The sequence below is a fragment of the Vipera berus genome (genome assembly GCF_964194415.1).
Source record: "Vipera berus genome assembly, chromosome: 13".
NCBI lineage: Eukaryota > Metazoa > Chordata > Lepidosauria > Squamata > Viperidae > Vipera > Vipera berus.
In genome coordinates, this window is record NC_138216.1 from 1,571,231 (window position 1) to 1,599,134 (window position 27,904).

General features: G+C 43.9%; 1 protein-coding gene across 4 annotated transcripts in view; it reads right to left on the reverse strand.

The window, feature by feature from the left end:
* Positions 1-2,051: 2,051 nt before the first annotated feature.
* The window catches only part of CHLSN (cholesin), a 66,646-nt gene continuing 40,793 nt past the window's right edge, over positions 2,052-27,904 (reverse strand). For 2 of the 4 annotated variants that reach the window (XM_081338019.1, XM_081338020.1), the window contains exons 3-5: positions 9,440-9,633; positions 3,775-3,856; positions 2,052-2,642 (exon numbers count right to left, since the gene is read on the reverse strand). In XM_081338019.1, coding sequence (XP_081194145.1) covers positions 2,460-2,642; positions 3,775-3,856; positions 9,440-9,633 — 459 coding nt within the window. In that variant the 3' untranslated portion in view covers positions 2,052-2,459. Of the gene's footprint in view, positions 2,643-3,774; positions 3,857-9,439; positions 9,634-16,883; positions 16,933-17,748; positions 17,835-24,930; positions 25,217-27,904 lie in introns of those variants that run through there. The other 2 variants (XM_081338022.1, XM_081338021.1) reach the window with 2 other exon arrangements.

A 27,904-nucleotide genomic window follows, 5' to 3' on the forward strand; every position in this document is an offset into this window, starting at 1 on the left:
ACAGACAGGCTGTATTTTCCGTGCAGTCACCCGCCTGTCCAGGTTTTCCCCATTGTATTCAAACAAAAGGCATGTTTAAAAGCGATCAGACCTTCCGATAAACTTCTGCAGGTCTTTCCTCCTTTTGTATATATCCCCCATTCATAGATGCTCAAATCAACAAGGAGGCCTTTTTTTTTTAAGGTTCTTGGAAAAATAACAGTGCACCATTATGTTGGCGTAGAGCAGGGGTCTTCCAACTTGGCCCTTTTATGACATGTGGACTTCAACTCCCAGAATTCCTCAGCCAGGCACACGAGCAATTCTGGGAGTTGAAGTCCACAAGTCATAAAAGGGCCAAGTTGGAAGACCCCTGGCGTAGAGCTTGCAAATCCCGAACTGTGCTTCAAGTTTAGGAGACAGGTGTAATTTTTCCCACGGGCTTCTTCTCCTGCCTGCAGAACCAGCCTGGATTTAAAAGTCTTGAACATCACAATCCATTGAAACTCTGTTTCTCCCTCCGAAGCAGCATTTCTATCCTCAGTGGACATTCTGCACAAAATGCATTGCTTCAGACTTTGCAGGAATTGCCAAAGGATAGGCCGGCCCCACAGCTCTCTATCTGCTCTCCAATTAAAGCCTGGGAGATAAATTCTTCTGTTTTGCTCAATCTTGCTCTTCGCCTTTAACTAGCACAGGGCTCTGCAACCTTGACAACTTTAAGACTTGTGGACTTCAGCTCCCAGAATTCCTCAGCCAGCTGTGGCAAGAAAGGTCGTAAAATGAGGCAAAACTCGCTTAACAACTGTCTTGCTTAGCGACAGACATTTTGAGCTCAGTTCTGGTCATAAGTCAAGGACTACCTGTAATAAGAAAAAAAAACCCTAAAAAATTGAAAAAAGGCAGCAACGACAGGAAAACCGGGAGGAGCCGAAACAGGCTACAATTGGTGGGTTGTTGGGCTGTTCCAAACGTGTGTAAAACGTTTTGCTTTGCCCAATGCAGTCTTGGCTCCTGTTCATGGACTAAATTCCATTTGAATTGTGTTAGCATAACACATCTTGGGTTGCTTACATATTTGGCTGCCCAGATGAAGTTGCTTAAATGATTTTTTGGAAGCACTGATGACTTCCATATTCGACAAATCCTCTAATTTTAAGAAGAGCAAAAAGTGTCGAGACGCCGGTAATTGTAGCTGGACAATGGCGTAATTAACAGCCGCGACCTTTGAATAATTACCCAGTTGGAAAATCAACCTCTGAGGATAAACAGGGAAGAGGGGGATGGTAGGAAAGGCTTCCATCTCCTAACCAAGCAGCATCTATATGGCACTGATGAACGCAGGGTGGGACCCCCACTCTCTTCATGGGTGTTGCATGTATGATGCATGTGCAAAGTGATAGGGTTTCAATTAAAGTGATCCTGGCTACAGGAATTGGGTATGTCTAGTTTAGTGAAAAGAAGGACTAGGGGTGACATGATAGCAGTCTTCCAATATCTCAGGGGCTGCCACAAAGAAGAGGGGGTCCACCTCTTCTCCAAAGCCCCTGAAGGCAGGACAAGAACCAACAGATGGAAATTGATCCAGGAGAGAAGCAACCTGGAATTAAGGAGAAATTTCCTGACAGTGAGAACAATTAACCAGTGGCTCTGCTTGCCTCCAGAAGTTGTGGGTGCTCCATTCCTGAACCTTTTGACCCAGTCCATGGAGAAGGACCTTGCTGCTAACATGAAAATGTTCTGAGCTCTCAGATCAGTTGATAGAAACAGAACAAATATTCAAGGTAAACAGTAGTGGTGTAGACAAAGGTTACAGCTTCCAGGATTTTTAGGTGACACAAAGTGATAATTTAAGTAGGAGCGAGTAGAACAGATAAGCAGGGAAAGATGGTAGGAGCTGCTCTTGCTGAGATGAGATGGAATGAAACTTCCGGAATTTCTAGGCTGAGCAACATCATTCTGGTCTCAGGCCTATTTGAGAATTTTTCTACTAGAAAATCGACAGCTCTAATAATTACCAAAGAAAAGAATGAAAGAAAAAAAAACCAGTTCTGAAAAGTTGAATCCAAGCATTGTTTTCAATACCGATCCATTTATTAATTTTTATTTTATTTTTTTAGTTATTTCCTCCACTTGCTCAGCAACCTGGGAAGAGATTTCAAAGCAACATCAGGGTTTGTGGACGAGAGTTTGAAATTTAAAGACTGGATAAGAATGTCTGTTCAGTTCTTGTAACTTGATGCCGACAGAAGGGTGTAAGACAGGGGTCCCCAACCCTCGGTCCGTGGACCGGTACCGGGCTGCGGCGTGCCAGCAACCGGTCCGCAAAGTCCCATCCACAGGATGCAGGCAGCACACAAAACCACACCCCCTCTGGTCCGCGGAAAAACCTCTCTCCACGGAACCGGTCCCTGGTGCCCAAAAGGTTGGGGACTTCTGGTCTACGAAATTTGGGCACGGTCAGGGTTTAGGGTTTTTTTTCACGATAGCAACTGCAAAACCTTCCGGATACGTTCACGTTTTTCTTCCAGGAGATCGTCTTCCATTTCAGAATGATCGTACTCCTTCATCAGAGCTTCGGCTTTCTGCACGGTTGTGTCCCGGGCACGGCCTTGAAGTCCTTCAAGATACCGCAGCAAAATGGAGAAATATTGATCGGGGACCTGTAAAAAAAGGAGCAAGTAGGGTGAGCGAAGTGTTTTTACCCAGCCCACCATAAGTGTGGTACAATGGGGTGGAGAGAAGACCCGAGCAACCAGGAGGACATGGACATGGAAGCGACACCGTTTCCTGAACGGAACGAGCTTTTTCTTTCTTACCCGATCCTTTTAAGGGTGGGTCAGTTCCTTTTTAGTTTTATTCATTCTTAACATACGACGTGAAAATACAAAAGCACGTAGTGGGGGACAACAGTAGAAAAAAAGGGTGGGGGGAGAAAGGTGTGAAGAAACAAAAGGCATTGACTTCCGACTCTCCCTGTGGCCGGAAAATCAGACACTAAACTCAAATCTCAACTTTTTACATTTCTGCAGTAGTGTGCACTCGCCATTTCTGTATCCAGGGTGGGTCTGTTCCGCATGGATGAAGAAAATCCAGCTTTTGGCTCATGCTGCACCTGTGTTTAATTTATTTAACAAGCCGGCCAACTCAGGATGATGTAAATAAAGCAGGGTTTCTCAGGCTCAGCCGCTTTAAAATGGGGGGACTTCCAACTCCCAGAATTCCCCAGCCAGCATGGCTGGCTAGGGTATTCTGGGAGCTGAAGTCCACCCATTTTAAAGCGGCTGAGCTTGAGAAACACTAAGGTAGTGGAGAAATGAATGAAAACAACGCAGCCCAGAATCTGGGAAAATAACCCCCTTTCTGATGAACCCATAATTCCCGTAAGGGGTGCCATCTGCTGTACCCTGAGGCATGGGGTCAAAGCCGGGTCTGAAGGGCTCGTTTAAAGAGGTTCAAGGTAGGGGAGCATGGCCATTCCAGAGAAAGCAGGTATCCCGACAGAGGAGATCCCTTTTGGGGGGGGGGTCTCATTGGAGGGGATCCAGTAGAGGTTGACTCTACTGGATGTTGCAGGATAGGCAGAAACTACAGAGCACTGGGTGGTCCACCTCTTAGGAGGGTCTCCATCTCCATTACTGCCCAGGTTGGGTGCCCAGACCGTAGCTGCTTACACGAGAGCAAGGAAAGCAGGTGAGTTCAGCTTGGGGCATCTCGCTCCAGAAAAGACCAGACATTGTAGCAGGTCTGCATTGCTGATCCTCACATTCAGGGATGGGGTGTGGGGGGGCCTACCTGGTCTTTGTCATACATATGCAGAAGAAGCCATGTCTGCCTCGTCTTCTGAAATCTCCAGCCTTGAGGACTCTCAGACCAGCTGCAAGAAAGCCAGAAAGAGAAAGCTGAAGAAAGAAATTCGGTAACAAAAGAGGGACAGCCACCACCGGTAACCCGTATCTCCGTGTCCAGATCTTTGTTCAGAGCCTGGTGGGCCTGGAAAAAAAGTATTGAGCAGAACATGCAAAAAAAGAAAGATAGGATGGCTGGGGTATTCTAGGAGTTGAAGTCCACACATCTGACACTGGTTACAGTTGGGAAACACTGTTCTAGAGTCTTTGTGATGCCACCTTTATTTCAAAAACTGCTTTAAGCCTTCCATGTTGTTCCAAATGTGCCTACTTTGGATATGTCCATTTACCGGTATAGATGAAGCTAGGTTTCCAAAGCTGTCCAGAGGGAAATTAAGACTACAGTGATGCTTGTACGTCACCCTAAAGCAGAAAAACATCAGAAGGACATCCACCATTGGTCAGGCTAGAAGACCTCCAAGGTCCCTTCTACCTCCATTGTTATTCTGTTAAACCTATTCAGGTATATTCAGCATTTCTCATTTGGAATAGTATTGAGTGCTTAAGCAACAAAACCATGGCTTGTTGTTGTCACCCAAGAAACTACTTAATGGAGACAGGTGAACTTGAAACGAGAGGTTATGAAGCCAACTTTTCATGGCCCAGAATTCTGATTAAACGAATCTGGATTTAATTGTTTCTGATGGAATATTTAGACCAGGTTTGGACATAATGGTAAATTATGATGTGTTGATCTTAAGAGTTGGTTTGTATGTCTCAAATCACTCATGCTTATGAAACAGGCTTGGTCCTGGCCAACGATATGCGATATCCAAACTCGGAGACTCAGATGAAATTTGTGTTGGATCCGCACCACAGTTTTTAGAAGTGATTGAAGCATATTGGAATCAAAGCTTCATAGGAATGGTCCAACCATCAATTTTTGCAAACGTTTTCCAAAACACCTTGCTTCTAAATCTAAAATATAGAGAAATAGTTGCTGGCTTTCTTTATGCAAACACAAAACTGGTCCCCAAGCCAAAATTTGTAACAGAAGAATGCGACATAAAATTTAAGGCAGCTTGTTGCAAGGGTGTAAACAGGAAAATTACTTCCCTTATATAATTGAACCCTTGGGTTCTTTTTTTTTAAAGGGTTATTGACTCTTTGATTATGTTATGAAAAAAACTCACCAAGGTTCCTTCTTATATCATGGCACTGTTTTATTAGAAAGAAAGAGCCCATTGGATCAAACCAAGCCAGCCTTGGCTGGCTGAGGAATTCTGGGAGTTGAAGTCCACAAGTCTTAAAGTCGCCAAGTTTGAAGACCCCTGCCCTATATCATTTCAGACAAATGGTTGTCCAGTCTCTTTTTGAATGCCTGCAGTGATGGAGCTCCCACAGCTTCTGAAGGCTAGATATTCCATTGGTTGATTGCTCTCACTATTAGGAAATTTCTCCTTAATTCTAGGTTGTTTCTCTCCTTGGCTAATTTCCAAACATTGTTTCTTGCCTTGCCATCTAAAAAAAGTGGAGCTACCATCATACCATTGTGGTTCCTTTCTGGAGTTTTTTGACCATACCCTGTGGACATCCCAACGCCACCTCTCCTAATTTGAGAAGAATGCCCAGGGACACCGCTTGAAAACAGACCCTCTGCCCATCTTTCCATGAGGATTGTACAACAGCAGAGTCAAACCAACAGCATTCCTCTGTAAAACATGACACAATGCAGCTGTAGCACTGTTTGCATCCGGATGTCCCTGCTATTTTGCACTTCATTCTGGCCTGGATTGAGGTCCTGGAGGATGAAGCAAGGAGAGACATAACATATCTCATTTCCCTCCCTTGATGAACTTCTTGGGGGGGCGGCGGCAGGGAAGAGAAACGAGGCCTCAACTGTTGGCAGGAAAAGCTTTGCTCAGCCAGGCAGGATCAACGGCAAACAGGGTGGCCAATGCTTGTTTCATTCATATATATATATATATATATTCATCCGGCAGGCGATAGTTACCAACTTCAGGGGAAGGAAAAGGGGGGGGAAAGGAAGCACAATATTTTCACTCTCTTCTTGCCTCCCCCCGAGAATCTCCAAGCCTTTCAATGCAACATTCTCATACAGGCAATCCTCAAATTACAACCATTAGTTTAGCGACCGTTCGGAGTTGCAACAGCGCTGGAGAAAAGTGACTTATGACCGCTTTTCACACTGCAGCATCCCCATGGCCACGTGGTCAAACTGACTCATAGTTATGACAATTACAGGTTGCTCACTTAGCAACAGAAATTTGGGGCTCAACGGTGGTTGTAAGTTGAGGTCATTTTTTTGGGGGGGGGTTTACGACAGAATTCCCAGCTTGTCACAGTACGACCCACCCGTTATTCCTCCCTGAAGCTTTTCTGAAAAACAGCACAACATTTTTTTATTTTTATTTTTATTGGCTTGTAAAAGAGGCTCTGCGCTCTCCAAATCATCCCGGCGTTATCTTAAATATTTCAAAAATGTCTTAATTTATTTGGACTCATGATGTTTACAACAAACGTCCAGCAAACCAAACATTTCCTCTTTTTTCCCCCCTTTCTTTTTTATCCCGGTCCAAGGCTTTTTTTCATCGTAAACATCCCCTGACAAAACCTAACAGAGGCATAAATCTGGATTGATACTGGTGCTGACCGTCCCAACACGGCCATTTCCTCTGGTGCAAATAAAGGGCCCTAACGGGTGTCAAAATTCAGAGCGGACAGTTCGCGTTCCTCTGTCTGATTCCTTCCTGGAAACCCCGACTTCTCAAAAATTTAATTCCAGGAAAGGAAAAAATGGCAAATAATCTTTGCATGGTGTGGTTTGCTGGAATAAAATGTTTTTAAAAGAATTTCCTTCACCAGGGGACCCTGTGATTGCGTTTGTTAAATCACATTCGTATGTTGTGTTCCTCGACTTACGACCAAAATTGAGCCCCAAATTTCTGTTAAGTGAGACACTGGTTACGTGAATTTTGTCCCATTTTACGACCTTTCTTGCCACAGTTGTTAAGTGAACCACAACAGCTGTTAAGTCAGGAACACGGCTCTTCAGTGAATCTGGATTCCCCCCATTGACTTTGCCTGTCAGATGGTCGCAAAGGGGGATCGCGAGACCCCCCCAGGACACTGCGACCGTCGTAAATATGAGTCAGAATGCCAACAATCTCAATTTTGGTCACATGACCCTGGGGATGCCGCAACAGTCGTAAGTGTGAGAAACACATCATAAGTCACGTTTTTCAGTGCTGTTGTGACTTTGAACGGTCACTAAACCGACTGTTGTACGGACCAGCTGTACTCGGATGGCGTGACCTTTATATCTTCTCATTAAACTGAAAACTTCGAAACTCACCAATTAGTTTGCAAATAACTGACAGCAGAATAATTCTGCGTTGAACTGTGATATTATGATAGCGGTTTTGACAAGATTTTACTCATATTTCGATTTCCTATTGCAGAAGGAAGGCACTTTTGAATCTGGGACATATTTATTTATTCTGGAACGCTCAAACATAAGAATTGAAACTTTTTTATATGAAACTCCCGTGACTATTTTGAATTAAGAGATGTCAGCAGAGCTAGAAAACACGAAGTCCTCGGCAGCGGAGAAGACACCCACCGCACAGGGATTCGAAAATCTTGATGGGCAAGAATTGCTGGATGTACCTGCTGAGCCTGGCTCAGTTTTACATAATGAAATCCAGATTTTCCACAATGCGGGTCCTTTGGACTTGTCACACAAACCCTTGCCGTGTTTGAAAATATGACTTCGTATATAAATATAGTCGAACAACATCCAATAAATTTCCATGACTCAAGTGCGTAAACAAACAACAATAATTCAAGACAGCATGACGCTGGGCGAAAAAAATTAAAAATAAAAATACTTTCAACACAGACGTTAACTCACATTCCCACACTCTTGTGGTCCTCTGAAGCCACTCAGTGCCAATCTCAGGACGCGACATTTCCCAGCAGCCTCTGTGGTGACATTCATTAAAAAACCAGGCAAGGCTTCGACTCTGGGCGGGGTGGGGCGCACACCCTCTTCATCTTTATTTAGTTTATTTTTAACAGACCCAGGTGATCCCCTTTCGTGACTTTTTGACCAGCCAATTCAATGGGGAAGCCAGATTCACTTAACAGTCGGGTTACTGACTTAACGACTGCGGTGGATTCACTTAATAACGGCGGCAAGAAAGGCCATATAACAGGGCGAAGCTCACTTAACAGATGTCTCGCTTAGCAACAGAAATTTTTCACCCAATTGTGGGTGCAAGTCAAGGACTCCCTGTGTTCTCTTAACCATTGTATGATTCATTTAACGACTGCAGCGCTTCGCTTAACAACCCCGGCAAAAAAAAAGTTGTAAAACTGGGCGTGACTCAGTGAAGAACCTTCTGACTTAGCGGTGGAAATTCTGCTCCCCATCGTGGAACACCCCCCCCAACCCCTTGCCTTGGTTTGCCGGGCAGGCAAAAATTAAAGTGAAATAAAATGAACACAAATCTCCTCTCGGTTCATACATATTGTATATTTGTCTGCTCCAATTGCTAAACGCAAAGACGCCGGCGAGGGGAGCCCAGAATTTATTCCTTTGTTTTTCAAACCAGAAAGCGCGTCTTGCCATAATCGCTAACATACGTTCCAGAATACCTATCAACCCATGACAGATAAACCGCACATCCCTTCGAAGCAGCCGGGGATTCCAGCTGCTCCTCAAATTGTGTTGAAGAGAACAATTTGTGTTCTGCTCTCCCTCCGCTCTACGGAGGAATCTGTAGCCTGACTCATGTGTCTTTCAAGCTGGGACGCAATTAATTTGCTCCAGCCAGACGGAAGAGTAGAGTACATCCGTGTTCCTAGAAGTTGTATTCTTGGTTCTAGGAACTGCTAAAGGTAGGAAGTTGGGAAAATGGGGCGTTAAGTGGTGAATCTACCTATGGCAAGATGTTCCTTAAATCCCACCGGGTCAGGCGTGTTAGCTGCACGGATGTAAACTTGTGACCTTGACCTATCTGTAGTCACATGTTAGCCTTTTGGGTTCTAAAATGAAGCCTTATTTGTTGACTCTTAGGGTGGGAAAGAGGTGGACTAGAAATAAACAAAGTAGAAGCCATGAATCCAGAAAGTTAGGGGAAGTAGACAGACCAGGTCACGTTACACGGATCTAAGAGGGCCTCAGACTGACGTTTCTCTTCCATAACCTTCCATGTGGTATAACAACTAAGAAACAGTCCCAAAGGTGTTTTTTTTCCCAAAAGGCAACTGTACTTTCTTGTTTTTTTTCTCCCCCTTGAAACCTTTCGGTCCTCATCCAAGAAGCTTCTTCAGTTCTACTCAAGAACTGAAGAACGGAGGAAGCTTCTTGGATGAGAAGCAAAACTTTTCAAGGAAAAAAAGCACCTTGGGGACAAGCATGAGCTGGATGACGGAGAATCTCCACAGACATTCTAACCCAGACACAGGAACCACTAGAATTTCATTCCAAATTGTGACCCAGGACTGAATGTGTGAAGGTGGCCAATTTTTTGCAACCCAATGAGAGTTCTACTCCTTGGCCAGGAAAGATCATCGTGAAAACTTACGTGTTTAAATAGTCCAGTGCCAACTCTGATCCCGATGGCTTCTTAGGTTCGTTCTTCTTGGCCCCAATCCTCGCTTCTCGCATTAATTTCTTTTGTGCTTTGTTACGCTCCTTCTTCAGCTTTCGTTCCAATACCCTCTTCTCCGCTGGAGAAAGTTCTTCTCCTGTCTCCTCTTGTTCCTCTTGTTTTTCCCCCTAGGAGCGAAGAGAACAAACTAAATCCGCAGCTCATAAAACTCGGCTCCATCACATACGGCCCATACTGGTCAGAAGGAACATCTGAACCGAGGTTAGGAATCCTTTGCCTTCAATTGACTACCGAGGCACGGGGAGGCTTCCAGCCATTCAGTCCCGGCAGGACCAGACCCACCTCGGAAGGGGACTTGAAGGTGCATTGAGGAAGAAAGTCCCAACAGTCACAAAGGCTCTCAAAATAGATGGCAAAGAAAACAAAGAAACAACCCCCCAGACCTTTTCAGGCCCAAATGATGAGAGAGACCGGGAACATTATTCAAATTTGCAGCTTGTAGGTAGGTATACATAGTGAAACCGTAGCTTATGCATTTTGTGGAGAGAAAGAGAGAGAGAAAAAAAACACAGAAGAATTACAGAAAGTGAGACGTGGATATAAAGAAAGACGCTGGAATCATGCTGTGATTTTAGATTGGTAAAACTGGAGCTTGATCAATGATGTGTTCCGTGTGCTGAATATTCATTAAAATGAGTTAAGCAGATCTCCTGGATGGAGGGAGGGATACAGAGGGAGTGGTTGGCTTCAAGTCTGATACAATGGAAACACAAGCGGAATGCCCGTTTCCTGGACTCTCCGATAAAGGTTTTAAAAAGGGTGGCTGGAGATTTAATAAATTGGAAGTCCCTTTAGTAAGGTGCGATACACGTCTACTGATAATCATTTCTTTTTTAAAAAAAATATTTATGGAGGAAAAAAAGGTCAACTTGGTTCAGGAGAGAAAGTTAAAGTTTGTGGTAATGTGGTATTTATTTCTCTATGGGGGTTACTGGATTGAGCTTCTGAGAAGGAGGAGGAGGAGGAGGAGGATAGGTGGATAGGTAAATGGAAAGGAGAAGGGAGAAGACGATTTAGACATTCCTAGATTGTTCAAACAAGCTGGACAAAATGTGTTATCCTTCGACTGCTTCTTACTGTCAGAAAGAACTGGATGGTCTAGAATTAGCTCGTTAAACTTGAGATGCCTTTGTTCTATAGTACCAGGGCTTTTTTTCTCATACAACGCTCAGAACGGAGTTCCGGCACCTTTTTGGGATGGAACCTTATAGGGTTGTATGACATGTGTGAGTTCCGGCACCTTTTTCTTTTACAAAAAAGGCACTGTATAGAACAGTTATGGAATTCTGAAGCCTGGCAGGGTTGGCCATCTGGGCACCTGCGACGTTCCCCTTCGGTTATCCGGGAAGGAGGAGAAACGAAGAGCTGGTGCCGTGGGCCCCGTCTAGCCCTCGGCCTGAATCTCAAACCCAACTCTTCCCTGCTTCCTCATTAAGCCACACAGCTCTCGAATTCGAGCATCCCGGTTTCAATAGGGAAGACGGGAACTACGTGCTTGGCCCGGATCTGAGGCTGCTCCTGGTTTTGCAACCGGCTGGTGGTCCGTCACCCTGATCCTAAGGGGGGGTGTACCAGGAGTGAGCAGCCTCCCGACGTTTGCAGAGGCATCTCCAGGGCTGGGCTGAGGGGGTGGAGGGTAAAGCTTAGAAGGCTTCAAGGTTTAGAAAACCAGCCAAGGCCTCTGATGGAGAAGGGAACGCCATGCCCGCCACGGAGAGGAGGAGGAGGAGGACCAGAGAGAGGCGGCTGGCTGCCAAGGAGCTCGGCAGCGTGACCGAGTTTCTTTAATGAAAGCCAGTATTTCTTCATAGAGCTGACCCAGCCTCCAGTGACTGAAATCAATAAAAACAGTCGGGCGAGGGGCCCAGGTGGGGGAGGACCCCCCCCTCCCCTTCTCCACCAGCTTTCTCTTGGCTTGGCTTTCCACTTTCTCCTCTCCCGGAAAAAGTTTAAACTCCGTTAAACTCTCTGTGCTTTTGCTTAAGCTGCAAAGATTCTCTCCACCCTCCACTCTGGCTCCCCCCCCCCCCCTTGTTTGGACATTTTCTTCTTGCTTGACTGAAGGTTTCGGTGAGAGGAAGGGCCTTGATGACCTTCCCCCTTCCTTCCTTCCTTCCTTCCTTCCTTCCTTCTCTCTCTCTCTCTCTCTTTTTTTGAAAGCAATGAAAGAATTGTTTTGGAACTAGGAACCTGCCCAAGCAGGGACGCGCATCCGGATGGCTTCCTGACCTGATCTTACTGTTTGGGAGCAAGCAAAAGAAAAAGAAAAAGTTAAAAAAAAGGGGGGGAGGAGGAAATGAAACCCAGTTCAGAGCTGGGGAGGAAGGGAAAAAAAAGAAACCACGGCTGAAGAGATGAAGGAAGGGAGATGTGGGCCTTTACTGCGCCTGCCTTGCCCGGAAAGAAAGAATTTGGTGTTGCTGATGTGCTGAATGCTAAAATGGCTGCAAAAAAATGCCCCGGAGGGGGTGATCCGGCCCCAAAAGCAGAACAAGGAAACCATCCAGTCTTGAAGAGTTCACTCTCTGTCCCTGGTAAGTCCCGTCATATATATATATATATATATTTATTTATTTTAAGCTTTGGGTCAAAGCCTGAAATGAAACAGTTTGTCATCTTTATTGTTATCTAACCAGAAAATGTTTTCAGTGTGCCTTCTTCTTCCTTCTTTTTTTTCTTTTTTTGCTCTTATAAAGACTAAGGGTGTAAACAAAGCAGATTTTATGAAGGGTTTGGCCAAGAGAGCTGTCATCGGTCAAGTATGCGCAGAATGCCGGAGGGAATCTCTTTCTTCATGGTTTGCCCTGCTTAGGTTTCGCTTGGGTTATGGACAAGCGCTCGACTGGGTCTCATGTGCTGGGATGCCCGACGTGGGGTTTTCCTTGGGGAACATGATGGAGGCCCCCAGCGAAGGAATTGCGATGATGATGAAGGTTGCTGTGAGGAGGGACCAACTCTTTTGGGATGCCCGTCATAGAACCCTTAGCTGGTATAGCTGCTACCTGGAGCATCTGGCTTTTAAGTAGAAGACTTGGACAAGAAAGTTTGTGTGAAATGGTATAGGGCTTCCTGCTTTGAGCAGGGGGTTGGACTAGAAGACCTCCAAGGTCCCTTCCAACTCTTTTATTCTGACTACATTCCATCACAGTGAGACTGTCTAAAAGCTGAGCAAAAGAACACGCTGTAGCAAGGTGGGGCAAATTTAATGTGGGACAAGTTTGATGAAAAGAAGGACTAGGGGTGACATGACAGCAATATTCCAGTATTTGAGGGGCTGCCACAAAGAAGGGGGGGGACTTATTTTCCAAAGCCCCTAAAGGCAGGAGAAGAAGCAACAGATGGAAACTAATCAAGGAGAGAAGCAACCTGGAATTAAGGAGAAACTTCCTGACTGTTGAGAACAATTAACCAGAGGAACAGCTTGCCTCCAGACGTTGTGGCTGCTCCATCATTGGAGGCTTTTAAGATGAGATTGGACAACCATTTGTCTGAAATGGTATGGGGCTCCTGCTTGAGAAGGGGGTTGGACTAGAAGACCTCCACGGTCCCTGCTAACTCGGTTATTCTGCTATGTCTCCTTTCCTCTGTATATAAAACTGTGAAATTCAGCCAAATCATGTTATTGCAGTAAGGATAATCAGCATCTTAGATGCACATAATCAGCGCAAAGGCTTTCGAGACCTTTCAACTGTTTTGGCGGCTCCCCATACTTTTTTGGGGGGGAGAGGGGGGTGCTTGTAAAGTTTTTGGATAAATCTTGCCGAACGAAAGGCAGAGTGAGCCGGAGGGCAGATTTAAGGATGCAGGGCTGGAGGACAAAGTCCTCATTTTTCGCATGACTGGAAGTCTAGCTGACCGGAACATTTGCAGAACGCAGAATACAAGCATCCTCATCTTACAGTCCTTCAGCGACTGTTCGAAGCGCTGGAAAAAGGGACAGATGACCATTTTTCACACTTACGACCGTTGCAGCCACCCCCCCCACCCCCAGGGTCACATGATCAAAATTCAGACGCTTGGCAACAGGCTCGTATTTATGACGGGGGCAGTGCTTTTGGGTCATGTGATCCCCTTTTGCGACCTTCCGACAAAGAAAATGAATAGGGAAGCCTGATTCACTTAACAACCGTGCTGCAGTGACCCACTTAACAACCGTGGCAAGGAGCTTCGTAAAATGGGGGCAAAACTCACTGAACAACGGACAAGAACAACTCACTGAGCAACGGAACTATTGGGCTCGGATGCGGTTGTAAGTGGGAGCTGTTTGTGCTTTCCATCTCCGAACCCGGGACGTGCACGCAGCACCCTTGTGCTCTGGGGCTGTTATGAGACCATCTGTTTCAACATACTTCTGTTTTGTTGAAGACTGCGGCACAGGCTTGCTGCCCGCAGTCTCTGACTCCTCAACGGAGAAAAATGCCAAGAGAGGGCTGCTTCCTTGGGTGTAACAGAGCTAGCCAAACATTTTTTACTTGCGCCATTTTATAAATAGTTCAGAAGGCGCAGGAGCAGCTGCTGGATGTCAAAGGGTCGAGTGGGCAATGCGTGGGGACCCCCCCCCCTGGCATTTGTGCACAAACATGTCTGAGCCCTGGGGCTGGAGGAAAAAATCATCCATCATCCACGTTCAAGAGGTGGGGGAAGGAACTGAGAGCTGTAGAATGAATTCACGCCAAAGTGAATTCGAGAGAGCTCTCCAAACTTGGCCACTTTGACTTGTGGACTTGGGACTCCCAGAATTCCCCAGCCGGCATGGTTGGCTGAGGAATTCTGGGAGTCCAAGTCCACAAGAAGACTTGTCGCCAAGTCAGAAGTTGCCAAGTTTGGAGACCCTTGTTCTAAATCAGGGGTCCTCAATCTTGGCAACTTGAAGACTTGTGGACTTCAACGCCCAGAATTCCTCAGCCAGCCATTTTGGCTGGCTGAGGAATTCTGGGCGTTGAAGTCCACAAGTCTTCAAGTTGCCAAGGTTGAGGACCCCTGTTCTAAATCATTCTTCTGAATCTGCGGCCTGATTCAGCCAGAACGCTGCATACCGCCAACCATACCTTTATCCTTCAGTAGCACACAATTTCCACATTTTCCTCAATGCTGTAATTCACTTGTGCCGATTCCTGACAGGTACTGATGTCTTAAAATAAGTTTTTAGTGAGAAAAAAGGCCAGGTCTCCTGGTTTCTCTATGACTGCAGTCCCAGGCTTTATTAGAAATGCATCCTTCGCAATCAGTAGAACTTATTTGTATATATGTGGGTTTTAGACAGACTTGCAGAAAAGAACACCGCATAGTAGAAAGCGTGGGCTTTACTCACGTTATAGAGCTATTTGGCCAACGAAGCCCTGAATGTATTCTTGATCAGAAGAAAAAGCTTGGTTGAAGGATATTTTCCAGATTCATTTACTAGTCACAACAGACACATATGCTATTTTCGACTTAGTAAAAATTAAGTTGTAAATCTTGAATCGTGGTGTTTTCTCTCCTGCGGTTTCCCAGCCAATGGTGGGCTGGAAAGGCCTGGTAGCAATAGGGTGGCCTCCAAATATTTTGGAAAATAGGGATTTGGCCAATGTTTAACTTCCAAGGACAGCTGTGAGAACTCCAGTTTGTCCCAAAGAACCTTAAACAGTAATCTTATACTGGGGATTCTAGAAACATTCAAAGACTTGAATTTCAAGTGGAAATATCTTCTCAAAGCCGCGAAGGTTAGAGTTACAGAAATAATCTTTACTAGCTATAGAAAAAGGCTTGACTTGCACTGCAGTAGCAACATAAGCTTTTGCACTGACATCAAATAAGCTGTTTTGGTGTCTAGAAGCTTCATAATTATGAAGGTTGCTGAGGTTCAGGCTGGTTGGGGAATTCTGGGCGTTGAAGTCCACAAGTCTTCAAGTCGCCAAGGTTGGACACCCTTGCTGTAAACTAAAAACTTCTGAGTTAAAACTCATCTCAGCCATGAACTTGCTCGGTATCTCCAAGAAATGACTTTCCCATCTGAATAATGGTACGGTGGCAGCCTAGGAGAGCATCGTATTAAGGTACAACGTAACTACCACCATGTAAAGCCAGAGTTCCTCCAACTCTTTCTGTTGTGAGAGAATCAGAAACAAATAGTACGTTTGGGCCCAGGAAAAACCCTTCGCTCAGCCACAACATGTTCAGTTATGCAAGAGGGATGTGTACAGGAACGCATTTTTGTACAGCCTGCAGAATTGCCAAATACTATTTTGCATCGCATGATTGACTCCGGAGGATAAACAAAGGCAGAAAAGAGGGTGTTTCACAAGCTGAGCCTCCAATGGCACTTCTCTCAATCTAGGTCAATGTCATATTGTTTTAGGGAATGAGACAGAATTATCCTCTAAGCTAACAGAGGAAGGACTCCAAGGAACTGTAAACTTTATTACATGCAGATGGAGGAGGAAGAGGAAGAGGAAGAACAGGAAGGAGGAGGAGGCTGTGGGGCCCTTGATGCTCCGAGCTTGGTGGGTTTGGCCAATAAAAGTCAAACTCAGAATCAGACAGGCACTCCAAATGAGGGGATAATTCATGAGGCCCCAGAAAAACCACTAACCCCCAAAACACAAGATGTGGCGCCTCAAATTAGCTTCTCCAATGGTGTCGTGCAGTCCCACACATGGGTGCACGTTCCCCTGTCTGGCTTTCCTGTGTGAAAGCCACATATTCATCCTGCATCTCCTGATGGCTGGCGATGAAATTTGGTCCATTCCACAAAGCTTTCTTCCCTGCGTGGAGATGAGACGGATCTCAAGTGTCAGGGCATAAAGAAGTTCAACCAAGGGGCATCTGTTAAACAGCTGTGGGTTAGCTGTCTGGTGGTGCCGATGCTCCCCTCCTGCTATCTCCCTGCCTACACCTACGCTTGTAGCAACATATGTGCACGCAGGAAAGCCAAAAACCGACTGATTTTCATTTCAGGAATGGCACGCACCCGCACACAAATAGACAGACGGCGTGGTAAATGCCTTGCATACGCTGCTCTGACACATCTTGGAGAGTTAGTAGGACTCTCAGCAGCCTAATAAGGGAACGGGACTTTGAAATGCCACTTTTCCTTCTTCAAAGGCTTTCTCCTAAGGCGAATCCAGGATCAGGAATCCAGGAAGAGCGTGTTCTTCTAGAAAGAAAGCATTCTGTCCCTGTCTAAAAATAAAAGAGTATTCGAGTCATTGGTGAAGGATAACAGAAAGAAAGGAGAATAACTGGACTGCAGTGTCCAAGTGGGAATTAAACCTGTCTTCAGGGAAAACTATAAACCCATGGTTCGGCCTGTATCAAGGCAAGAAACCTGCCTTGATACAGGCCAAACCATGGTTTATAGTTTTCCCTGGAGAGCTACCTTAGAAGTGTCCAGAGAAGAGCGACAAAGATGACCAGGGCACTGGAGGCTGAAACATAGAAAGAACATTTGCAGGAATTAATAAAAAAAGGACTAAGGGGGACTTGATAACAGTCTCATGTCAGGAGGAGCCCCAAAGAACGGCTGGCCACCAGAAGCTGTGGGTGCTCCAACACTGGAGGCTCTTAAGAAGAGACTGGACGATCACTTGTCTAAAATGTATAGGGTCCCCTGCTTGAACAGGGGGTTGGACTAGAAGACCTCCAAGGTCCCTTTCAACTCTGTTATTCTGTAGTCTGTAAGTCACGGTCAGCCCCACCTCAAGAAAGAGACCCTTCTCCTAAGATGCTGTGAAATACATGCGCATCCGTTGCACATTTCCCACATCCTGAGTTATACACTACTTAAACTGTTTATATTCTGCTTTTCACTGAAAGGTGTTTAAGTTGCAAGAACAGCTTAAGAACACTTCCCCACCGCCCAACACACAAAAATACAGTTTAAAACCCTGTGCTGTTAGATGACCGTGCTCTAACCTATTCTGGGCAATTTTTTCTTTTATGTAACCCGTTTTGGCTGCCCGAGCTATTCTTCCCAGCTCATTTTATGCATTCTTTGGTTGTCCTTATTTCCTGTTCATAAAGAACAACTCAAGAAATTCAGGAAAGACCGGCCTGGCCAGTTGGAAGATCATCAGAGCTCCGAGCTGGCTTGAGGAAATAAGGTTCTTTTGTGGTAGAGATAGGATTGGTTTCTGGTAGGCTGGCTTGTGGATCACACAAAGGTTTCCATCCCATCCCTACCTTTTTGTTCCTGACATTTAAGAATAAAGAAAAGCCACAGACACCAAGAACTGGTTACTAACCACATTTCCTTTTCTGATTTAAGTGATTATGGGACATCAAGTTGTGGTTGATTCTTAGTGACCACACAGATGTTCTCCTGTCGTTTCTGAAGGAGAGAAAAAAATGCTAATTTGTTCAGACTACAAAAAAAGAGAGTTTGTACTTGTGTAGAGCTAAACTCTCAGAGTGAGAAAGGAGGCAGAGAATACAGTTTGGCACTATATCTAAGCTAGTTCAGGTATTATGATCAATTTCTTTTTAGACTGACGTTCTTCTACCCATCCGTCTATCCATCCACCCATCTATCCATCCAACTACTTAATCCCTCTCTCTCTCCCTCCCTCCCTCCCTCTATCCATCCATCTACCCACCCACCCAAATTTTAAAAGAACTCGTCAAAGCCAAGAAAAGCTCCCAGTGGATCAGCATATTTAGAATTGAGCAAGGAATTCCTTAATAATAACTACACACTCCCGTTTGTACCTTTGAGTGAAATACAAATGTAAATGCAAAATTGGAACAAATGCCTGTAAGATATGACTAGCTTTAATTTATGCAAAGAAAAAAATGTTGTCAACACAAACCAGGCTACTTAAATACCTCTTGTAATGAGTGTAAATTAACTCTAAGCAGCTCTGCTCATATCCAAGGTGTTCTACAACTATTATCTCCCTTTCCCCCCCCCCCCCAGTAAACCGATCCTGTCGTTTCATTAGTCGGCTTGCATACACAAGTCAGTATGAAATCCAGAAATTTAAATCACGCTGTGCCCTGGTGGGAATTTCCTGCTGACGACGACGGTGGGCACTTTGCATTTTGAGTGGCTGTGAATGCAAAAGGCCTAATCCTGAGCTGAACAGGGGCTCTCTGTCTTCATTGTGCAGAGAGCCCAAATACAGAAAATTCTATGAAAAACCTGAAGACAGATGTGGTTACAGGATGGGCACTTTCCTGGTTCCCCCCCCTCCTCCCACCTGGGAAATTTTTGTGGTTAGAGGGGCCACAAAAGTTTCCATCCTTGGATGGAGAGTCCCTAAAATGTGGCCGCATCTTGCCCAGGGTGCTTGTGTGTGTGGGCCAAAACTTTCCATTCTGTTGAGCCTGGGAGTTTTGTAAAGTCAGCCGCCTTATGGGATTTTCTAAGACTTTCCAGGTCTTGCTGCAATGAATTGAACAGAAGTGGCGTTCGGGTGACCAAACTGCAGGGAAGCAACAGCGCGAGTGGACACTCACAAATGCAGCAAGCAGCAGAGCAGTTTTACGACGGTCACAACTTATGATTGCAAGGGGCAGGTTGTAAACTGAGGACTACCTATGCTAAGGAAGCTAAACCTGGACAGAAATAATCAGAAATTTTCCCCACAAACCTTTTGCAACTTATACTTTATGCTTTAAGCCGCCCAGAATTGGTATGAGATGAGCAGCAAACAATCAATCAAACAGATAAACAATACCAGCACTCCATATTCAAATCCAGTTTGACTAGGTTACTTTGCGCTAGAAAGATTTAAATGGCTTGGAACTTAGAACAAACATTTTCAGGAGCTGCTTGCATCCATGTGAATTTCTCTGGATGTGAACTGCTTCAGAAATAGGGCCATTCCTTCTAAAAATACTGAAAAAACCACAGTTCCTGTCTGCCTGACAGCCTCTGCGAGGGATTAACCGCATCAGCCAATATTCCACATTTCTGCTGAATCATCTCAGAAAAAGCTGTGATTTTCAATACTGTCCTTTTCATGGGATTCTCGTACGAAGGGATGAAAATAGCATTACACTCATTTACTCAGGATAATAATAATAATAATATAAAAAGCCAAGAATGTTTAGGTATTCAATGCAAACCGTAACACAGGCATTCTTCCCAGCACTACGAATAATTGAAATCTGTCAATTAAAAAGAACAAAAAGTTACCTTGGGGTAAGACGGGCGGCTAATAAATCTTACAAATAAAATTAAAAAAATAAAGAAAGAAAGAAGTTTCAGCTCATAGCAAGTTCACCCAATGCACCCTGGGTTCCACGTTTTTCACAATCTCCCTTCCGAAATGGTTTTCCCACGATTAATGTGTACGAACAGTGGAAAGCAAACAGAAGTTCAGAAGCATCTGCCCAACTCACATGGGGGGGGGGAACCCTTACATGTAGACAGTTTACTGTACTCAGCTGCAAACATCAACATGCTCAGCTTTGCTGCACCTAGAAAAATATGTCAATGGACAATATGGACAATTCAACGCCGTACAAAGCACATCATTCAGTCCGGCCCCGATGCCAAGGCTTGCATTTGTCAAGAAGGCTTTCCGAGTGCCAGGAGAATAAAAACAGTGGCAATTTTCTACTCTTGCAAAGAGAGGAGGCAAAAGGGTGAATGCCGCTCTGTTCTCCACAAAGGGCTTGTTATATCATCCCTTCGCTGAAACACGCTGGATGGGGGGATGTTAAAAGACCGACTTTTCCAGGCTATGGACCGACTGGGTTATTTAAAGCCAACTTCCCCGGTGGAGTGAATGACTCTGGCATGGGGCACCCCGGCTGGGAAAAATGCCATTTTGGACTTCGAAACATTTCTCTACGTTATGCGGTTCCGGACTGCATGAAATGCATTTTGTGCATCCAGTTGAAAGCATCTTTGAGGTCCCTTTATGGGGTTGGGGGGAATGTCTGAATGCTGCTGAGATGAGATTGAACGTGACCGGATGATCTGGCTTCATTATTATCTATTTTATTTTTATTTTTATTTTTATTTTTATTTTTATATTATTATATTATATTATTATATTATATTATATTATATTATATTATATTATATTATATTATATTATATTATATTATATTATATTATATTATATTATATTATATTATTACATTCTATTCTATTCTATTCTATTCTATTATATTATATTATATTATAATATTATATTATATTATATTATATTATATTATATTATATTATATTATATTATATTACATTCTATTCTATTCTATTCTATTCTATTCTATTATATTATATTATATTATATTATATTATATTATAATATTATATTATATTATATTATATTATATTATATTATATTATATTATATTATTATATTATTATTATATTATATATTTTATTTTATTATTAATTTTTTATTATTTTATTTTATTAATTTTTATTTTATTACTTTATTTTATTAATTTTATTAATTTTTATTTTATTACTTTATTATTTTATTTTATTTTAAAATGTATTGGCCACCCATCTTACCATAGGGTAACTCTGGGCGGCTTACGGTCATAAAAATGGACATATTTTAAACTAGTGTTAGTTATTCAGGGGCTGCAAATACTTGCATAAGGAAAACAAAGGTATGATTTTTTTTTCACACTAGCATAAAAAGAAGAATAGGATTCTGTTACCACTGTATAATTTGGGTTTGTGTGCACACGCCATCCGAAGAAAGAACGGGGGGGGGGGGGGGAAGGATTGGAAGTTACGAGCAGCGTTCCTACTGCAGATTTATAAGCATATTTCTGCTAAAAGTGAACATATGGGGATTATTAGCATAGAGAATAAATAATACTAATGGCATTACCTATGAGGAACAATGCAACCAGGAGCTAAGTCAATGTTTAATTCTATTGGGGGGAAAATGGATGCATTGCTGTGAGAGAGACACTTTTGTGGTTCACAACAACATTTCTTTCTGGAATTTATGTCTTGCCTGTAGCTGTGAAACAATACTACAGGGCGCATGGGTTTGGATTCTGTGTTTACTTTTCCTATCAAATATTTGCAAACAAATGGAACAGAGCGAGCATGATGGGCTTGCAGTTTAGTGCGCAAACCTTGAGGTAGAGGAGGGATGCCAAGCCAGCTACTTATAGATAAATCGAACGCTACCCTCAGGAACCTCGCATCGTTCTGCTCAGAGTCAAGAGGTTTCTCAGTTATACAAAGTCACAAGGCTGGGAATATTAAGGTGATCTCATAATCACACAGAGCAAGAAGCACCGCTGAGTAGTTTCAAAAGCCAATAAACCAGGATGCTTGTAGCTCCACGTTGAGTTGGTGGCCTCTGAGCTTGGTGGTTTTTTTGTAGATGTTTCACGACCCAACTAGGTAAAGTCATCAGTGCTATAGGGAGGGGAGGGGGCTGTGAAGTGCAAGAAGGGATGGGGGTTTGTGATAATGGTGGTGGTGGTGGTGGTGGAGGAGGAGGAGGAGGAGGAGGAGGAAGGAGAAGGAGAAGGAGAAGGAGAAGGAGAAGGAGAAGGAGAAGAATAAGAATGATGATGGGATCCTTGTTGCTCTCTGAGCTTGGCTATTTTCTTACAGACGTTTCATGACAAGATTTGCCTGATTAGTGAAGGCTGGCTTATTCCATATAATCAGTAGGGTCTCACCGTCATCTTATTCCCCTTTCACATGTACAAGTTGCTACGTCGTGCCTATGTTTCCGATCTGACCGATGTTATGTACCTTCTCAGATCAATCCACCAACTTTGGAAGCTGAAGACCCAACAATTAAAAAGAAGTCAACAAAATAAGTCCTCCTTAGACCAAAGAGACTTCACGGTAACTTGCCATTAAACCCCAGGATCGAAATGTTGATCTACACACAGAAATGCAGTGTCAAAGTGGTTCCTTGCAAGCAGTGTGTGATAGATTACAATATCCCTAAGGCAGGAGAATAGCTGAAGGGGTGAAGGAGGGATGCATTTGCAAGCTGCAAGCCATCCTTTGCATCACACTGCCCCCAAATGTCTGAAGGCTGCTTCAAATCTCAGGGCTTCAAAGAGGACGAGAATTATACCCCATTTCCATGTTTCAATACATCTTAAATAAGGTGGCATTGCGTCCTACCAACAATGGACAAACAGCTCTGGGGGCAACTGGCAAACATGCACACACATGTACATACAGACAAAAAAAAATATATCCAAGAATCTAACTTTTTTTTTTCATTCCAATTTGACTTTCCACAACAACTGCAGCTGACGAAAGCCAAGAATTAAAATTAGTCTGAAGTCAGCTGTTGGTGTCAAATAAAAATCCTGGTTTGCACACGATAACGTTTGTCATGGCTCTCGCAAAATTTTTAAAAAGGGCCACATTGCAGTTTATTTGCATTCTGTGTTGTAAAAATAAATCAAAACAGACTTTTAATGGATGCATAAATATTCCCATTTATGCACATCTTAATTACACCAAGTGGCATTTAAAAGTACGTGTTAACCCTAATAATTAGGGTGCTTAGGTTTGCAATGTGGTTTTTAAAAACTTTTTTATAATGAAGTAAAATCTGGAATTTGGAACTAGTCAAATGCTGTATTTTGATAATCTGCTACACTAATATCAGCACACAGGCTGTACCCCGCTCCCCGAAGTATGTGGATTCATATTTAAAATTGATTACATCTAATGAAGCAATACGGAAAAAAAACAGTAACAATCTAGAATTACAATAAGGAATGTGTTTTGAAAGACAGCATGGACAACTTCATCCTAATTAGGTTGTCAAATCTGGGACAAGAAAGCAGGTTTGGGCTTCTGATTACAAGATGCTAATTTACAAGTTAAGTGAACAAAGGGGCATTTTTAAACCATGATGACTCACTGCTGGTGGACTATAGTACAACAGGAGTAAACTTTACTGCATTTCCCATTTAGAATATTTTCATTAATTGAAAATGAATCTCCTCGTTTAAATGCGGAAGATGTCCAAGTCACGGGCGGTGCTCCAAAACCTTTTGTGATGTCAAGGTTTAAATATTTATGCTTCTTCCTCTTCGATGATGAATGCTACGCTTAATTGCACTAAGGAATGCAAAAGTTAAGATGGGGGGGGGAGATACACCACCAAGACCTGGGTAAAATGTCGCTGTTGATTGGCTAAGAATCAGGTGGCACACAAGGAGTCTTGGCTAAGCAAGGCAAGTGTTGTGCCTGAGTTGACCACACTTTTGCGATAGTTGTCTGCAGTTGCTAAGTGAATCAAGGTCTGACCCCTGGAGGCTGCAGCCACCACAAACACCCACCAATTGCCAAGCACCCAGACTTTGATTGTGTGATTGCAAAGCGGCTGGGACGGTTGTCATGTGAGGACCTGTGAGGACCTGCAGTGCTGTTGTAACTGCGAAGGGTTGCGAAACGAATGGCTGTAGGCCAGGGACCACTTGTGTCAGCAGCTGCAGCACTTCAGTATGGGCACTCGACTTACGACAGTTCATTTACTGGGAAAAAAGTGACTTAGGACCATCTTTCACACAACCATCGCAGCATCCCCAGGGTCACCTGATCAAAGTTCAGAGGCTCGGCAACTGGCATGCACTTATGAGGGTGGCAGCGGGCTGGGGGTCATGCAAACCCCTTTTGCGACAATCTGTGAGTCAACAGGGAATAAGCGCCTTGGGTGCAATCCCAAAACAACTGGAGCACCCCTTGGACACCATCATTGACAAATTCGCCACCAGTCAATTGTGGAAGGCGGCCTTACTAGGAACAGTTTCCATCCTGCGACGAGATCTGTAATGCCATCAATTCAAACATCCAGATCTGCCTATCCCGGGTCCTTGGTGTAAGGACTCGATAGGTAGACAAAAATGCCAAATCCAGTCTGAACATCTGGCTGACTGTGCAAAATAATAATAATGATGATGATGATGATGATGATGATGATGATGATGATGATGTTGGAAGGGAACTTGGAGGTCAACTAGTCCAACCCTCTGCGCAGGCAGGAAAACCTAAACCATTTCAGACAAGTGGCTGTCCAGTCTCTTCTTAAAACCTTCCAGTGACGGAGCACCCACAACTTCTGGAGGCAGGTCGTTCCACTGATTGATTGTTCTAACTGTCAGGAAGTTTCTCCTTAGTTCTAGGTTGCTTCTCTCTTCAGTTAGTTTCTAGAATGAAGCAAAGTCTGAACCAGGATTTCTGGATTCCCAAGTTTCTCATCAGCTCCGCGGCTGCCTTAGCTTTCCAACCTGCAACGCAACTGTGCCAAGAAATCCTGTCTCTGCTGATCCACCTTTGGAAACCACCTTTGCTGAGATGACAGGTCCTGAGTTTTAGTCTCAGGCGGCAGCAGCAGTAGCACTTAAGAAGTGGTATAATAAAATAAAATAAAATAAAATAATAAGTGGTAGGTGATTGCCAAAGGAAGGAAGGCAAAACTGAATACATTGCAAGGGTAGTAAAACTTCATCCTACGTACCTCCGCTCGGTCTGCTTGGCTGGGTTGCAAAAACTGTAATGGCTTGGGCATTAAGACAAGGCTTCATGCTCTTTCAGCACTCTGCACGATAGATGAGAAGCATCACCACAATCTTTACAAGGCACCTGCGGTTCTGGGGCAAACGCAATGAAGCGCCAACATTCTGTGGCAAATGTCTCCCTTTTCATCGTAAGGCTGCTCTATTACAAGAGAACTGGAAAGTCTGTAAAATCCCACAGAGCAGTGTTTCTCATCTGTGGCAACTTTACGATGTGCGGACTTCAACTCCCAGAATTCCCCAGCCAGCGTTGTTGCTGGCTGGGGAATGAAGTCCGCACATCGTAAAGTTGCCAAGGTTAAGAAACAGTGCCGTAGAGTATTCTGTAGGAGTTTACAGAGAGGTAAAGGAATTTAAACTTCGCTTGTATTACGGAATGGGAAATTTACATAAATTACTCGTGCAATAAATACAAGTCTGTATATTTTCCACAAAAAAAATTATAAAGGTAAACAATCCTATTTTTCTACACTGCTTGTTTTTAAAAGCAAAACTTTACCACTGAAAACATGTATAAACACCATGTCAAATTTGTGATTTCCCTAGCTTACAGAATACAGCCTAGAATACAGACTAATAGTGTTGGAAGGGACCTTGGAGGTCTTCTAGTCCAACCCCCTGTTCAGGCAGGAGACCCTACATCCTTTTAGATGAATGGCTGTCCAATCTCTTCTTAAAAGCCTCCAGGGATGGAGCACCCACCAGTTTTTTCAGGGAAGACATTCCACTGGTTAATTGTTCCCACTGTCAGGAAATTTCTCCTTAGTTCTAGGCTGCCTCTCTCCTTGGTTCATCTCCATCCGTTGCTTCTTCTCCTGCCTTCGGGTGCTTTGGAAAATAGAAAATTGCTTGTCCTAGGAAAGATAGCTTTGCCTTCAGTTGCATTTGAAAACCGTCTGTATAAAGGAGACTGGCTTAGACTAATAATATCACCTTAATACATCTCAGAGCCTAATTGATTTATGGTGGCACCAACCGTGTGAAAGAACATCTTTCGTTGGCATCTTTTACGCTAATGGGCTGGTTTCAAACTCTGGTGCCATGGTGCAGTTGGGCAATGCTTAATCTCCATCTGTAATTTTGAAGAACAGTAACAGGGCACGCACGGAGAGACACACTTCTATATATATTAAGATGCCTAAAAGCTTATCTGATATAATTAAGGTTTACATGAATAAACTGAAGGTGAGATGTTACCACACCATCTATTTTGCCTATAGGACAAAATGGATGGCAAAATTTAAACTCTTCCGATACAAATTCGGTGTAACCGAAAAAGAACTGGAAGCCAACATTTTGACCTTTCAACCCACAGTACTAATATACCAGGGGGTCTTCAAACTTGGCCCTTTTATGACTTGTGGACTTCACCTCCCAGAATTCCTCAGCCAGGGACGGACTACCTGTATTTAACAGTGAAAAGTTGCGGAAAGCATATTTCAACCAAAGCAGGCGATAATTGTGAAATGGAATTTGGTTTGTTTTGTGCTGTGTTTTGCAGAGTTAATTCCAGAGAGTAACACTGGGCATTTCATTTGACAAGATAATGAAGATCTACCCTAATATTTCCCAGTTTGTGTTTCCTGGACACGTGTAGAAAGCGGCTTTCTTAAGGATTCGTCCTTGGGGCGTGAGTTAGGAAAGGTGAAGGATTCCATGCTTTTCATGGCCTCTCCTAAGATGCAATTAAACACGACAGAGATTCAAGGTGCTGGTGATGACCTATAAAGCCCTAGATGGCATGGGCCCGGATTATCTAAGGGAGCACCTGCTGCCAGCGTCAATTTCCCATCGTCCTGTGCGCTCCTACAGGGAGGGCCTCCTCAGGGTACCGCCGGTCAAGGATTGCCGACGGGCGATCCCCAGGGGGAGGGCGTTCTCTGTGGGCGCGCCTGCCCTATGGAATCAACTGCCAACGGAACTCCGGACTGCCCCCGACCTTCGTTCATTTCGCCAGGACCTAAAAACCTGCCTCTTTGAGCTATCTGGTCTGGACTGAGGGGTTTAATGTTTTTAAATTGTGATTTTAATTTTTGCGGCTAGACTTAATTTAATTTAATTTTAATTTTATATTGTATTGTTTTTAAATTTTGCCTTGTAAACCGCCCTGAGTCCTTTGGGAGTAGGGCGGTATATAAACCGAATTAATAAATAATAATAAATAATAATTAACAAATGTTAGAACACTGGCCAGAGAGGCTGAATGTGTCATCAATTGATTAGGCTCTATTTTCACCTCCTCAGCTCTGAAAATAAGATGGAAACATCGGTGAAATCCCCAAACTGATGATCTAGATGGGAGTTTTTTGCTGGATTGAAAACTGTTTTGTTTATTGTTCAATAGACGGTTACGGTGGCTCAGTGGGTTAGGATGCTGAGCTTGTCGATCAGAAGGTCAGCAGTTTGGCGGGTCGAATCCCGAGTGCCGCGTAGCAGAGTGAGCGCCTGTTACTCGTCCCAGCTTCTGCCAACCTAGCAGTTCGAAAGCACATAAAAATGCAAGTAGAAAAATAGGGACCACTCCGGTGGGAAGGTAACAGCGTTCCGTGCGCCTTTGGCGTCTAGTCATGCCGGCCACATGACCACGGAGACGTCCTCAGACAAGCGCTGGCTCTTCGGCTTTGAAACGGAGATGAGCACCGGCCCCTAGAGTTGGAAACGACTAGCACTCATGTGCGGGGGAACCTTTACCTTTACCTTTATGCATTTTCCTATTTTGCCATTAAGTTGCATTATTTCATAATCCTTACTTTACTTTGGGACAAAGAAGCAAGAATAGGATTTTGCTGTGTTCAAAGTGCTAACCCTTCTGGTCTTTTGAATATTTCAATTTTCATCAGTTGATATGGCTGGAAACTTACTTTATTTTGTGACAAACAAGCAAGGAAGTAATTCAGTTCTGTTAGAAGGGTTTAA